The sequence below is a fragment of the Cryptosporidium andersoni genome (assembly GCF_001865355.1).
Source record: "Cryptosporidium andersoni isolate 30847 chromosome Unknown contig_9, whole genome shotgun sequence".
Lineage (NCBI taxonomy): Eukaryota > Apicomplexa > Conoidasida > Eucoccidiorida > Cryptosporidiidae > Cryptosporidium > Cryptosporidium andersoni.
In genome coordinates this window covers 75338-90304 of record NW_027122820.1, presented here as the reverse complement: position 1 = coordinate 90304, position 14967 = coordinate 75338, and the positions used below count along the sequence as shown (strand labels likewise).

At 27.7% G+C, this 14967-nt stretch overlaps 5 protein-coding genes across 5 annotated transcripts; 3 read left to right on the top strand and 2 right to left on the bottom strand.

Annotated features, from left to right (window-relative positions):
• Positions 1-284: 284 nt before the first annotated feature.
• Positions 285-1016, top strand: cand_016490 (uncharacterized protein; the record flags this gene model as incomplete). The annotated part of the gene is made up of 1 exon (XM_067211883.1): positions 285-1016. The coding sequence occupies one exon, from the start codon at positions 285-287 to the stop codon at positions 1014-1016; it is 732 nt and encodes a 243-aa protein (XP_067069335.1).
• Positions 1017-1526: 510 nt separating this feature from the next.
• cand_016480 (uncharacterized protein) lies at positions 1527-2534 on the bottom strand (the record flags this gene model as incomplete). The annotated part of the gene is made up of 3 exons (XM_067211882.1): positions 1527-2036; positions 2122-2365; positions 2440-2534. 3 exons carry the CDS (start codon positions 2532-2534, stop codon positions 1527-1529), a joined length of 849 nt encoding a protein of 282 aa, XP_067069334.1.
• Positions 2535-4029: 1495 nt separating this feature from the next.
• cand_016470 (uncharacterized protein) lies at positions 4030-7965 on the top strand (the record flags this gene model as incomplete). The annotated part of the gene is made up of 1 exon (XM_067211881.1): positions 4030-7965. One exon carries the CDS (start codon positions 4030-4032, stop codon positions 7963-7965), a length of 3936 nt encoding a protein of 1311 aa, XP_067069333.1.
• A 24-nt stretch (positions 7966-7989) lies between these two features.
• Positions 7990-10836, bottom strand: cand_016460 (aconitate hydratase; the record flags this gene model as incomplete). Its single annotated transcript, XM_067211880.1, has 1 exon — positions 7990-10836. The coding sequence occupies one exon, from the start codon at positions 10834-10836 to the stop codon at positions 7990-7992; it is 2847 nt and encodes a 948-aa protein (XP_067069332.1).
• Positions 10837-11569: 733 nt separating this feature from the next.
• On the top strand, positions 11570-14560 carry cand_016450 (protein kinase domain-containing protein; the record flags this gene model as incomplete). The annotated part of the gene is made up of 1 exon (XM_067211879.1): positions 11570-14560. The coding sequence occupies one exon, from the start codon at positions 11570-11572 to the stop codon at positions 14558-14560; it is 2991 nt and encodes a 996-aa protein (XP_067069331.1).
• Positions 14561-14967: the final 407 nt, after the last annotated feature.

Sequence of the window (14967 nt, the reverse complement as noted above, 5' to 3'; positions counted from 1 at the left end):
AATTTTAGGTAAACTTTGTACTTAAAATTAGAATTATTTCTTATGATGCATAATCACGCTCAATACTTGTCTACTATGTAAAAGATTTACTTAAAAAAAAGAAAAAAAAAAAAATTAAACTTAAGTAATAATTAAATCTATGTTATTACTTAATATTATTTAATATTAAATAAGAAAATTATCTACAATTTATTTATAATCAATATTTATTTGCTAAATTACTGTAATAGCGCGTGGAGAATGTTAGATGTTTTCGATATAGTACTCTGTGAGTGATCTTTAAGATGGTAGATCTATCACATACTTCATATGAGGATTGGACTTGTGTATATGAACCATCTGATGATACCTTTTTTTTAGAAGATACATTGAAACAAGAAACTGAAATTATAGTAAAAGCAAATCCAGCAATTATATGTGAAGTTGGATGTGGTAGTGGGTATATATCATCATCAATTTTGAAGGAACTTAACAAAAGACAAATATATCCATTGACATTATTGACTGATATTAATAAAAGTGCAATAAATCTTGCAAAAAGAACAATAACTCATAATAATATCTCATCAGGTACTGAATTTATAAATATGGAATTATTTGACTCTTTTAGAAATATTAATAGATCAAAATTAAATAATGGAATATTAGATTTAATTATATTCAATCCACCATATGTTCCATGCTTAGAAGATGAACTTATACAATTAAGGAAGCAATGTAATATTGATGTAGCTTGGGCTGGAGGATTAAATGGATTAGAAGTTATTAATAGATTCCTTTTTGGGAAAGATAACTTATATAAAACAAAATTAGATGAAGTTATATGTTTATACAATATTTTGAGCTATGGTGGTTTATGTTATCTATTGTTAGAAGGTAGAAATAAACCAATAGATATTATAAATTTATTGAGACAAAATAAGAACTATATAGGTTGGAATATAGATATTATCAATGAAAAAAAAATATCTGGAGAACATTTATATATAGTCAAGTTAATTAAGAGATTACAATAGAATATATTATGAAATATTATTGTAATATTAAGATATTTTATTAAATTGTGTATATTTGAAAATGTTTATAATATATTTTCATATATCAAATTTTTATTAATATTTTTCAATATATTGTTATATTTTATTAAATATATTAATACAAATCACATCAACTATATGGATATTTAAGTATAATTTTAATGTAGATACATTCTTAGTAATAGAAATATTATATTACTTTTAATGGGTATTAGCCTTAAAAATAATTATTTTTTTATTATACAAATATATTTTATTATATATCCATAAATATTTTTAATAATATTTATAGTAATTAATTAAATTTATGATTTTTTTTTGAGAAATAATGTTAATTAGTTAATATTTTGTTCATATATATAAAGATTAATTAATTTCAATATATTAAGAATCAAAGTATTATCCAATTAAGAATTATTGGTTAAATCTAAAAAAAAAAAAATTATATATATTTATTCCTAATATAATTATTATTATTCTTAAATAAAATTATTGTTTATTGTGGTTATTTAGTGCTCTTCTCTTAGCTTCCAATTCCATTTCATGTTGTCTCCAATCAGCTCTTTGTAAAAATGCTGTTTTAGATAAATATCCATATTTTCTTTGCTGCTCTAATTGAGACTCTATACCTGTCATTTGTTTAAATTCAGACCAATCTGAATGAGACTTTTGTATTGAGTTTATGCTGCTTTCTTTAGTAATCTTTGATACTACAACATCTAATACAGATAATTTTCCACTTAAAGCATTTTCAATAAATTGATTACCCTTTTTATGCTTATCATATGATAATTTTTCCACTTTCTCACGTATTTTAAATAATTTCCCTGCATATCTAACTTGTTTCTCTATATATATTGGATTTTTATCTATTGCATTACCAAGTGCACTTTTTACAAGTTCATGTATTCCATCTGATGAAATATTTTTTATATTTCTACAGCTATTCTTATAACTCATAATATCTAAATCTAAAGATTTAGGTAGTACTTTTGATGTCTATATAAAATATAAATAAGAAATATTTAAAATATTCAAAGTATTCCTACAATTATTATTTTAATAAAATCAATATTAAACTTACCCCAATATCTATATAGTGCATAAGTTCTGATATATTTGAATTCTTCCTAAAATTAGGTGGATTATAACATTTACGTTGAAATTGTAACATAAAGTCATCTGAGTTGACTGTTGACTGCCTATTAAATATATTCATAGATTCCTTTAGGATATCATCATAAAGTATTGCAATCCTTTCTTCTTTGTCCAAATCATCTAGCATTTCATTATTATCATCTCTTTCATATTTCATATTATTTTTTTTACTATAAGCATGTATATATAGTATAATTGCATTATATTTTGGGGGACATTCTTATTAGATAATTAAGTGCCTTACCCATTATCTTCTTCTTCAGATGATACATCAGATCCATTAAATGATTCATCTTCCTCATCATCAGACATGAATACTGCGTCATTTATTGTTGTCATTGTATATATTACAGAAAATGGTTTTAAATATTTTATAATAGAAAATAGATAATACACAAATAAGAATATTTTCCCGCTAATATAATATATTTGGCGCCAATTTATCTCTAATGTATTCTATAGAAGTATATTATAACTAAATATTATATAATCTTTGTATTTCAGTCATTAAAACTTTAGGAAGCTATTGTAATGAGTTCTCCATTTGATAATGCCACGAATGGTTCATTAATATTTGCAGGATTGGGTTTTATTACTGCAATATTCTGTGTTATTTATTTTGGAGTTAAAGGTAGTAAAGGACTATCTCGTGGAGAAACTGTAAAGTAAGTTAGTTATATACATATAATTTATTAGGTCTATATATATTGTCCTATTTATATATATATCTATATTCCGGTTATATATCATTAACTTTTTTGTAATTATTTCAGAGTCTCTTTGGTTGTTGTTATAATGATGACATTTTGCACCTGGATGATGTGGATTTGTATTTATTTTGCTCAAATGTACCCAATAGTAACTCCAATTCATAGAATTAATGAGCACTAGTTAGCATTTGACAGATTTATAAGTAAATCAGGCAATGTTACAATATTATACTTAGAGGTATCTTTGAATATAGATATTAACTTTCCATTTAGAATTATATCTTATATATTGAGATATTAGAAATCTTCAGCGATATTTTAGATATTAACAATAGAATGTTTATTATATATATATATTAAAAACTCTACAATTTCGATTATAATATTGTTCTTATCTTAGGAAGAAGCTAATATTGTATTGACTAGCCTTTAAATTTTGCCTAGAAAAGATGTTTAATTATTGATTTTATGTAAAATAATAAATATAAATCATATTAGTTATGTATTATAAGAATATTTCTTATTCAAATACAAAACTTAAACTCTTTATCCTTTATTTATTAATAAAAGATCTAATAATAATAAGGTAACTTGAATAATCAGATATATAACATCAAAAGTACCCTCATATATAGAGATCAACTAATAATTTGAATTAAGATATAAAAAAAAGAAGTTTATAGGAATAAATAATAAAGTTGAATAACCCTATAGAGAAAATTCACATAATAATTGAGGGTGCAAAAATATGTTAACGCTATATAGGATGCCACAAATATAATTAGGCGGTTATACTTGTATATTTATACCAGATTCCGAAAAGTATAGATAAATAGTTAAACATTATGTATATATTTAGAAGAATGAATATAGTGATATTATTTAGGATATTTAATAAAAATAGTTTTTATACAAGGATTTTACTATAAAAAAATTGGAACATTTTAATAGATAATAAATTAATATTATGGCGGGTAACTGTGAGATTATTTATTATTGTCTTTCATATTTGAATGTAGCGCACCAAAGTGGTTTCTGCAATACCAAAAGACTGGACGGTGCATCATGACCCTACAACGAATACATCATAGAATTGTACAAGTTTACTTGAATTTTATTTTAAAATGACATCGCTTAACATAGAACAGACAGCATGCCGTCTTATGCAAGAATACAAAGATGGTAACTTGACAGCTATACAATCAACATTGAAAGATGTGGATCCAGGTCTAATTCGTTATACACTTACACGATCGATAGAACATGGTAAGACACAATTTAAGCAGAAAAATTATGAAGGTGCAATTACTTCATTTACACAAGCCCTAGCTGGTTATACATTGAATTCAAGAGATGAAGATATCTGTGATACCCTGAAGGAAGTAAAAATAGAAAAAGCAAAAATATATGCAAATAGATCACAATGTTTTATTTTACAAGGTGGTGAGGAGAATTATATGAAAGCTTTTGAAGATGCAAAAGATGCTATTTTATTATATCCAGAATGGTCTAAAGCATGGTTTAGAGCTGGTAAGGCACTCTACTTGTTGAATATTTTTGATAAAGCATCAATAGTATTTAAAGCAGCATTAAAACGGGAAATACAAAATGAAAAATATTCTCAAGATAAAGTGAAAGAAGAGATAGAGAATTGGATAAGAATATGTGAAAAAAAAGCAGATCATAATGCAGCAATACAACGAATTACTGTGGATTATAGTAGATTTGAACATATTTTAAAAGAACTTGAAGATCAAGAGAATATAGAATCTGTGAATGAAATAAGTGGAAATTATTCAAATAATAAGAATATAATTACTTTACCAGCAAAAAATTTAAATTCTACAATAGGATCTTCAGGCAGTGATTTACAATTAGAACTTTCACCAGATCTATCAAAAGAAGAAATAAGTAACTTAAAGCAAACACTTACTGGGGTAGTCGAAAATAATACATTAAATAATTCTAGAAAAAAAAAAATGGTATTTAATAATAATATGAAGTTTCTTAGTAAAGGATTACAAAAACCATATGAGAATTCACTTAGAGGTATGTCTAGAATTGTTCAGCTATCATCAGAAATATATTGGTATAAGAGGATAATAAATATATATTTGGATACAAGTGAGATATATTTATCAAGTTGGATTGAGATCTTGACCGAATTGCTTAATTATTTTTTTATAGAAGAATCCTGTACTGTATTATTTATTGGATCTGGAACAATGATTCTTCCAATATATTTAATGATGAAAATAATTAATAATTCTATAAATAATGTAAATATATTAGTTACTACTCAAATGAGACCATTTTCTCCATGTTTACAGAGATTATATGCTAATATGGCATCTTCAAATGGGGTAAATATTTTACAATTTAATACTAGTACTGAGAGTTTATCTAATGAAGAATTAAATAGTCCTGATAGAATAAATAATAATAAGGAAGGAGATGAGAATTTGAATATTGATAGCATTAATATGGAGATATCAAAAAATTTAGATAAAAATAATTTGAAAATCAAAGTTATTCATGGAAATGTGCAAAATGTTAACCCTTTTATTTGGAAACAGTCATTCCCAAGAACAATAATTATAGATGCAAGTCAATTTGAACCTGGTCTACTAGGTTATGGTTTAATTGCAAATCTTTGGAGTCTTTATAAGGAAGATGAAAGTATTAATACTTTAAGTACTAGCTCTCATAGTAAATACTCGAAATCTATAGTTGTCCCATCAGATATTAATGTATTTATCCACTTTGCAAATATAAAAATTCCATCCTTTGATTTTTCATTAAATGAAAAGAATTGTAGACAAGAATCATTTGCAGATGATACCTTTAACTCATCGGAAATTTGTATGGATAGATTAAATGAAGGATTATGGTCACCATACTGGGAACCATTAAACCCTTGTTATCCTCTTGAATATTTGACAGAACCAATACCACTTGGATTATTTCCAATTGAAGATATGGTAAATAATAGAAATCTTGAATTTTTTAAAGGAAATAATGAAGTTATTGAAAATATGGTAAATGTTTCTTTCTGTAAATGTATATGCGCAACTTCTAATCTTCCATATTACAACGGGAGTATAGAATATTATCTTCCTGGAAAAAAATCTATTAATGCCATTATATTATCATATAAAGCTTTAAGAAATACAATTGATCATGATAAACAAATAATTATAGATACTTTACCTCAATTTAGTAATGAAGAAAACGAAGGAAAATATATTTTTCCTTCTGCAGTTCAATGGTTAGGTGGAGTTTTATCCAATAATACATATAAACCTGTAAATATTAAATTTGAATGTAGAGTTGAGCATTCCAGAATATTATTACAGCCATTAAGCGAAATAATCACACTTTTATCAAATCCTGAACATGATAATACAAATATAAATATTCCAATAATACATTTACATTCAAGTTCTGTTCCTCGTCCTGTTCTAGAGAATCTATGTGATGTAGAATCACTAAATATGTGGATAAAAGTACTAATAAAGACTTTTAGGGAGTCATCAACTTCAAATTCACCTTCCAAGTTATTTGAGGGAATAATATCGTCTTCAAGTCCTGCTGCACTATTACCAATGATATTATTATATGCAAGTTCCAATATTAATAAAACTCCTAAACACAATCTTTTCCCTAATTGGAATAAACTTGATGTACACTTTACAGCGATTGAAAATTTCCCAAACTTACAAGAGCTATATAAGAAGTTGATTAAGGATAATTTATTTACATTATTGTGTGATGTGATAAAAAATGATGTAAAACCACTATATGAACGTGAGATTATTTCAAAGGATCCATCTATTCAAAAATCAAAGTATTGGAAATCTATCAATACTTTGGAAGATAATAGTAATACTAGTGAACAGCATAGAATCAGTAAAGTAAATTTTTATAGGTGGATCCAAAATGATACTACTACAAAATATCTTTTAAACAAAAAATTAAATGAAAGGCTTTCATTTCACAATGGAGATGTACGACAAATAATTTTAGAGTCCTCAAATTCTTCTATAAATAATAATAATGGGATGTATATTACAATAAAAGAAAAAGCAAGGTTATTCACTGGTATGAATTTCGATCATGATGCCTTAAGTGAAGGAATTATTCCGTTATGGAGCACTGTATTTCAAAGTGGAGTTTTACGTAATACAGTCTTAAAAACATCATTGCCAGTACCTTGTAAATTATGTATTTATGGAATAGTTACACAAATTGGAAATGATTCAACTTTTGGAGTGAATACGAGTGATTGGGATACATATAGATTTGATGGGCCACTGCAATGGAACGCATTAAAGTATGTTAATAATACTCCTATTTATGATAGAAGTGAAATATTCCATATTTTGACAATTGATTTGATCCCAGGTGGATTTAATAAACTAAAAAACTGGGTAAATAATATCATTATAAATATTACAAGCAGTGGAAGAATTAATTCATTAGTTGTATTTTTCGATATATGGCTTAATAGTGAAAATATATTAACCACTAATCCATTCAAAAATCATATGAATAGCAGTAGATACATTGAGTTACAAAATCAAGATAATAATCAAGAAAATTCTTCATCCCAAATATATTTTAAAAAGACAAATTTATGGAAGCCCGTTTATCATATGATGCCCCAATTTTATGCAAATGTTGGAGATAATGTTGAATTTGACTTCTCCTTAGCACAAAATTTGACAAAACTCAAGTTTATTATTAAAAATATTACCAGCCATGGGAATGACACTCCATCAACAATAAATTCTGATGAATCTGATAACAGAAATTCCGTATTTCCACAACTTGGAGATATTGGATATTTGCAACTTCGTGATAAATATGATAATTTAATCAGAGAAGTAGGACCGAAAATATATTCAAATGATAGTCCTACATCACTTGAAGCATTCAATGCATCTATAGATATAGCAGTAAATCCAGCTTATTTTGCTGGCAAAAATGCAATCTCAAGTGAAGACATGCCTTTCGACCTAGAATCAGTAAACTGGTTATGTCAATCATTTTTAACTTAACTAATAAAGTTTATAATAAAATTTTTATTTTCCACTTAAATATTCCTTTGCAATTTTGTCTAATACAAATGGTAAGATTCCACCATGCTTATAATATTCAATTTCAATATTTGTATCTAGTCTTAAGATAGTATTAAATACTATTTCTTTATCAGTTCCTCGTTTTCTTGCTTTTACTTCAATTTTATCTCTGGGTTTAAATTCTTCAGATAAATTTATTGAAAATAATTCTGTACCATCAAGACCAAGAGTATCAGCATTTTCACCTTCAAGGAATTGAAGTGGTATAATGCCCATACCTATTAAATTACTTCTATGTATCCTTTCAAAGCTTGCAGCGATAATTACTTGAACTCCAAGCAATCGAGGACCTTTCGCTGCCCAATCTCTACTACTCCCACTTCCGTATTCCTTACCAGCAATCACAAGCAATGGTAGTTGATTGTTTTCCCTATATTTTTGTGCAGCATCGTATATTGGTAGAATTTCATTATTTGGTATGTATAATGTGTACGGTCCTTCAATATTCTGATGTAATTCTGTAGTGTCACTGCAATTTTCTTTATATAAAATTTTGTTTATTATTCGTACATTTCCAAATGTACCTCTGACCATTACTTCATCATTACCTCTCCTAGCCCCATAAGTATTAAAATCAATAGCTCTAACATTTCTTCCCAATAAATACTTTGCTGCTGGAGATATTTGAGAGATATCACTTGCTGGAGAAATATGATCTGTCGTTATAGAGTTCCCTAAATTAAGGAGACAATAAATATCTTCTAGTTTTGTATTTATTGGAACCTTTAATAATTTATCATCAAAAAAAGGTGGTTTGTGGATATATGTTGAATCGGAATTCCACTTAAATATTGGGGTTCTTTTAACCTCTAAAGAATTCCATTGTTCAGTTCCTTTTGGAATAGTAGAATATACATCATTAAACAACTTTGGAGTAATAATCTTAGATTCCAGTTCTAAAATTTCTTCTCTGCTAGGCCATATATCTTTTAAATAAACTTCCTCTCCAGAAATATTATTTATTCCTAATGGCTCACTAGTCATATCTATATTAATCCTACCAGCTAAAGCAAATGCAATAACTAAAGGTGGAGATACAAGATAGTTAGCTTTTGTTAAAGGGTGAACTCTGCCTTCAAAATTACGGTTTCCACTCAGAACTGATACAGCAACAAGATTTTTATTTTTTATAACATTGCTTATTTCTTCTGATAAATTCCCACTATTTCCAATGCATGTCATACACCCGTAACCCACTGTGTAAAATCCCAATTTTTCCATATATGGCAACAGTCCACTTATCTGCAAATATTTCTCTACAATATGGCTACCTGGAGAAAAAGATGTTTTTATATATTTAGGAACTTTTAAATTCCTCTCAACTGCCCTCTTTGCAAGTAATCCAGCCCCAATCATTACTAAAGGGTTAGATGTATTGGTACAAGACGTTATTGAAGCCAATACAATTGATCCATGAGCCAAATCTAGATTACTATTGTAATTACTAACAACTTTACACCCTTCATCTGTCTTTTTCACAGCAAATCCACATTTTGATAGTGGTGCATACAATGCAGTTTGGAATGATTGCTTTAAATCCTTTAGTGTGACCTTGTCTTGTGGTCTTTTAGGTCCTGCTACACAAGGCTCAATCATGCTTAAATCAATCACAATTACTTCACTATACTCAACTTGAGAATATTCACTAATAGAACTACTTGTAAATTTGCCTAGACATTGTTCTTCCAAATATTTTTGGATAAAATGAACAGTTTCACTAGATCTTCCTGTTGACGAAAGATAATATATGCTATACTCATCAGGATAAAAATAACCAATAGTTGCACCATATTCTGGAGACATGTTGGATATTGTTGCCCTATCTTCTACACTTAGCTGTTTTATACCATCACCAAAAAATTCAACAAACTTCCCGACTACATTACTTTTTCTCAATATGGATGTTATTGTTAACACAATATCTGTACTAGTTACAGCTGGCTGTAAATTTCCAATTAATTTAGCTCCAATAACTTCCGGTATATTCATTGTTATTGGCTGGCCAAGCATCACTGCTTCAGCTTCTAGTCCACCTACTCCCCAACCAAGTATACCAAGTCCACAAATCATTGTTGTATGACTATCTGTTCCTACAAGGGAATCAGGATATAGAATATTTGGGTCAGATTCTGATATATTTACACCATCTATATTTATTTTGTCTATTTCTTCCTTTTCCAATGGTATTTTGAAAACTGTTCTAGCAAGATATTCAAGATTTACTTGGTGAATGATACCAAATCCAGGAGGTACAATTCTTAAATTATCAAAAGATTTACTCCCCCACTTAAGAAATTCAAATCTCTCTTTATTTCTATAAAACTCCATTTCCAAATTTTTTTTAACAGCATCACTTCTCCCATAAAAATCTACTTGGACACTATGATCAATAACTAGATCTACTGGTACTTTTGGATTTATTATTTCAGGTGATAGCCCATATTTACTTAATATTGCATCTCTCATTGCTGCCAAATCTACAATTGCTGGTACACCAGTAAAATCTTGTAACAAGACTCTAGAGGGAAAGTATGAAATATCTACATTTCCTTTTTTTGAAGTATTTCGCCAGTCTAATATATTTTCAATATCTACCTTTTTGATTAAATAGTTATCACAGTTTCTTATCAAATTTTCCAGTAAAATTCTTATACAATACGGCAATTTATATAACCTTGGATCATTCAATTTCTTAAGAGAAAAATAATAACTAGATCCTTCTAATCTAGATAGTAGATTAAGAAATGGATGAGATTCAGAGTTTGCAATGGTTGAAAAAATTTTTTTCATATGTATATGTGTTATAAAATAGTTATTTAAAAGTTTCTGTAATATATTAAACTTAGATACTTGTATCTTTAATTTTGCATTTTTCTGTATCAGATGAGGCCGCTTTACGATCAAAATATTTCTACTTAAAAGAAACTATTCTCGTTGACGAGTTAATTTTGATTTCTCAAATCCACCAATATCATTTACTTTATATATTTTATTTCTTTGTATATATCTTACTTATTTTTAAACCATAACTCTTTAACCTCACTAGTACCTAAAGTATATTTCTTTAAGTGGGAATATCACTTTTCATTGATATAAATAAGTAAATTAATTATTAAATTTAGTATACTTATTTTCTTTTAATAGTCATTTATTTTGTTTGTAACGGTTTACGCAAGTATTTAAAGTTGATATACCGGTATTTGCATGCATGCAATGTGGATAGGACTAGACCAATATCTAAAAGTTGAATATGCTATTAATGTATTTTAAAAAAATAAATATCAATAAATTATAGAAATTATTCAAGTTAAAACTCAAGAAAGTGTTACTTTTGCTCATTATTTAGTAAATGCGAGTACGTTGAAAAGTAGCGCCTCAGGCATCTCAAACTGTGGGAAACTTAGAATAAACAGCTACAAGATAAATAGCTAAAAGGATAAAATAATCAAGGAAAAATTGGGATTTTGGTTATCTATTTATTTAATATATATAATAACTAACTAGGGTGTAATGGAATACCAAAATGGACTGGACCAGCGTGATAGAGCGTGATTTACGTCGTCTTTCAGAATTACCTAAAGGTGATATAACAGGTATTCTGGCATTTTTACACCATGAGGCATGTGATGGTAAATTATATAGGTTAGTAAGAAGCTCTTTCCCATTTAATTTATCTTCAGCTCCTCCAGATTGGGGGTTATGTAGACCCAGTGAAATCCCATCAACAATATCCTTAAGTTTATCATACGTGTATCGTAATGCTGTTAATACAGCTAACTTAAGAACATCAATGGAATGGACCGAAAAGCATGCGGAACTATTCTTGGAAGCTACGATTGTAAGCTGCTGGAGTTCATTATCAAAGTGTGAAAATAATAGTGAATTATGTGACTTAGACATAGGTACCGATCTATTGAATGAAATATCTCTACAGTCTATTGGTCAGAAAGATGCGAGGATTTGGGGATTGTGGGCTGTTTTGGATTTTCTAAATTATTCAAGGAAACCAAATAGTTTACCAAACTCTACATTACTTTTTAATGCTGCTACAAAAGCTCTGCAAAAAATTGAGCAAGGAAGATTTTACAATGCAGAACCAAGTGCCTTATTAACTGCTGTGACAACACAATTTACGTCTATTATACAAAAAAATAAACCAGGAATGGGTGTTTCTCCAGTTCACAATATTGTGGAGAATGATACAAATACACATCCTAGTACTTTGTCACTTTCCTCATCATCTTCTGCATCAGCCAATACAGAGACGTCACCTATTGGTGATTCTACTTGTAATAATTCAGTCAAACCACCAGAACAAAGAGCAACAATAAGATATGTACCTTCGAAGAGAATTGGTGGAAGAGCTCATGTGTTTTCTTTAAGCTCAACAACAGCTACTACTCCTGCAGGATCCAAAACAAATGATACAATAAATGTTGCATATTCTACCCAGCATAATGCTAGCAATAATTTTTCAACTTCATATATACAAGGTGATTCATATACAACAAATAGTTGTGACCTTAAAACTCCAATTCCAATAAGAAGACAGATATCACAAAATGAATTTCAACCTCAAAATATTGATAATATCCAGCAACAAAATCAAATATTAAATAGTGAACAGATAGATCCAAAAATTAAGTCAAATAAAAAAATTGGTTTTAATATTGTTCCTGAGCAACAACAAATAGAATATTCAATAAATGAAGCTGATATTAGCACAACTAATCGTTCTAATCCTTTACAACCTCCAGAGGTTTGTAAATATTCATTAGAACCAGCAGTGAAATATCCAGGATATAAAATTGAAGTTAATAGAAAAACTTATGAAATTTTGTCATCTATACAGAAAGGTGGTTCTTCTCAAGTCTACAAAGTACGTGAATGTGATAGTAATAATTTTTATGCATTAAAATGTGTTAGGGTATTCACTGGCTTGCATAACCATAACAAGAGTGAATCAGAAAATATTGATCATACTAATAAAAATTTTTATAACAAAAATATGAATGATGCAAGAAAAAGTCCAGGATATAAAGTGAACTCTGAAAGAAAAAGTAATCAAAGAAGGAATTCATTACTTCAAGGAACTAATATGGAAGCTGAGGGTGAAGAAATAGAAAATGAAGAAGAGGATGAAAATGAAGAAGAACAATTACTACTCATGTTTACAGAAGAAGTCAACTTATTAAAGAAGATGCGAGGATGTCCACATGTAATTCAATTAATTGACTATGAAATAGCACTAGGTTGTGGAGCAATAGATATTGTTATGGAGTTGGGCATTAAAGATTTAAATGGAATATTACAAGGGAATTCTCTACTACCAAGTATTCAAGTACTAAGAAAAATATGGACAGAAATGGTATTAGCTCTTAAAGATGTCCATGATTTACGCATTGTACATGGAGATATAAAACCTGCAAATTTTGTCTTTGTTGAAGATATAGATCATTTAAATGATAATTTAAATGATTTAGCTGGGAATAATGGAAAAGATTTTTGTATTACAGGAAAAAAAGTAAAAATAATAGATTTTGGTATATCACGCCCAATTGCAGATGATACAACTCATATTTTTAGAGATAAAGCTGTAGGATCACTACCATTTATGGCACCAGAAACAGTACGCCCAGTTTCAATTTCAAGTAGTAAATTTGCACTTGCAGCAGCATCCAAATTACGTATGCCAAATCAAATAATGTCACGTACAGCTGATATATGGTCCTTAGGTGCTATACTATACCGTATTGTCTACAAACGTCATTTATTTCAACCAATTCAAAGTAAATCTAAACATAATGGATCTAATAATGGAGGTCCCCCACTTCCTTCAACTGTAAAAAAAAATTCTAACTCATCAAATAAGTCAAATGTTGCACCACATGAAATACTTATGTTTTTACAAAGTGATCAAGGTAAAATTGTATTTCCAAAAGAAATTGGTTATACATTTTCATTACAATCAAACGATGATAAATTATGGCTAGATTCACTCAGAAATTTACTACAATGGGCACTTCAGTGGGACCCAGCAAATAGACCAAATGTTAATCAGCTACTAACACACCCATTTATTGATACAAAAATTGTCTCAGAAACAATATTCCAATTCCATATTCCACACTCTCTAACCATTGGTACACATCAATTTGAAAAATATCAGTCAATAGAGAAACTAATAGAGACATTATCAGATAATGATCGTAATTCTGCATTGGATAAATTTTTTAAAACCCCATTTAACTCAATTAAAGGTGAAAAATCAAATACTTTCTACTCCTCTATGAGATGGAATATAGTTACACAAGGGAATTCATTATTTTTAAATATATATAATTCTCTTGTTTCATCAATAACAACTGGAAAAACTGGAGAAGATATTACACAAGATATGAGTAGTATTAATCAATTAGCAATATTACAATACACAACACTTGTAAAAAATATTTATATCCCACCACCTCCATCAACTGGATCAATAACTGCATCTAGAAAAGGTCATAATTAATTTATTATAAACTTAATTTTAATCTATTCCAATTAAATATATTATTTCATCTTCTATATAATCGGTTATCAATATTTAATATTGTTTAATAATATAAAAATAATTTTCTAGTATTACTTTTTTTATATTTTATTAATAACTCTAAAATCACTTTAATATTTTGCATTCAACTTCACTAATTTCAAAAAAATAAAAAAATAAAAAATAAATTATTTCAATTATTTATATTTTATAATCATATAATCTTTAGGTCTAATAAATTATTATTATTCATATAAAAATAAAGTATAATTAAATATAGTTACTAAAAATTTTTAGATATTTTAATAAGTCCCTTTATAGAAAATCTAATTAATTATATATATCTAAATCTAATTAATCTCTTATATATATTTATATTAACTATT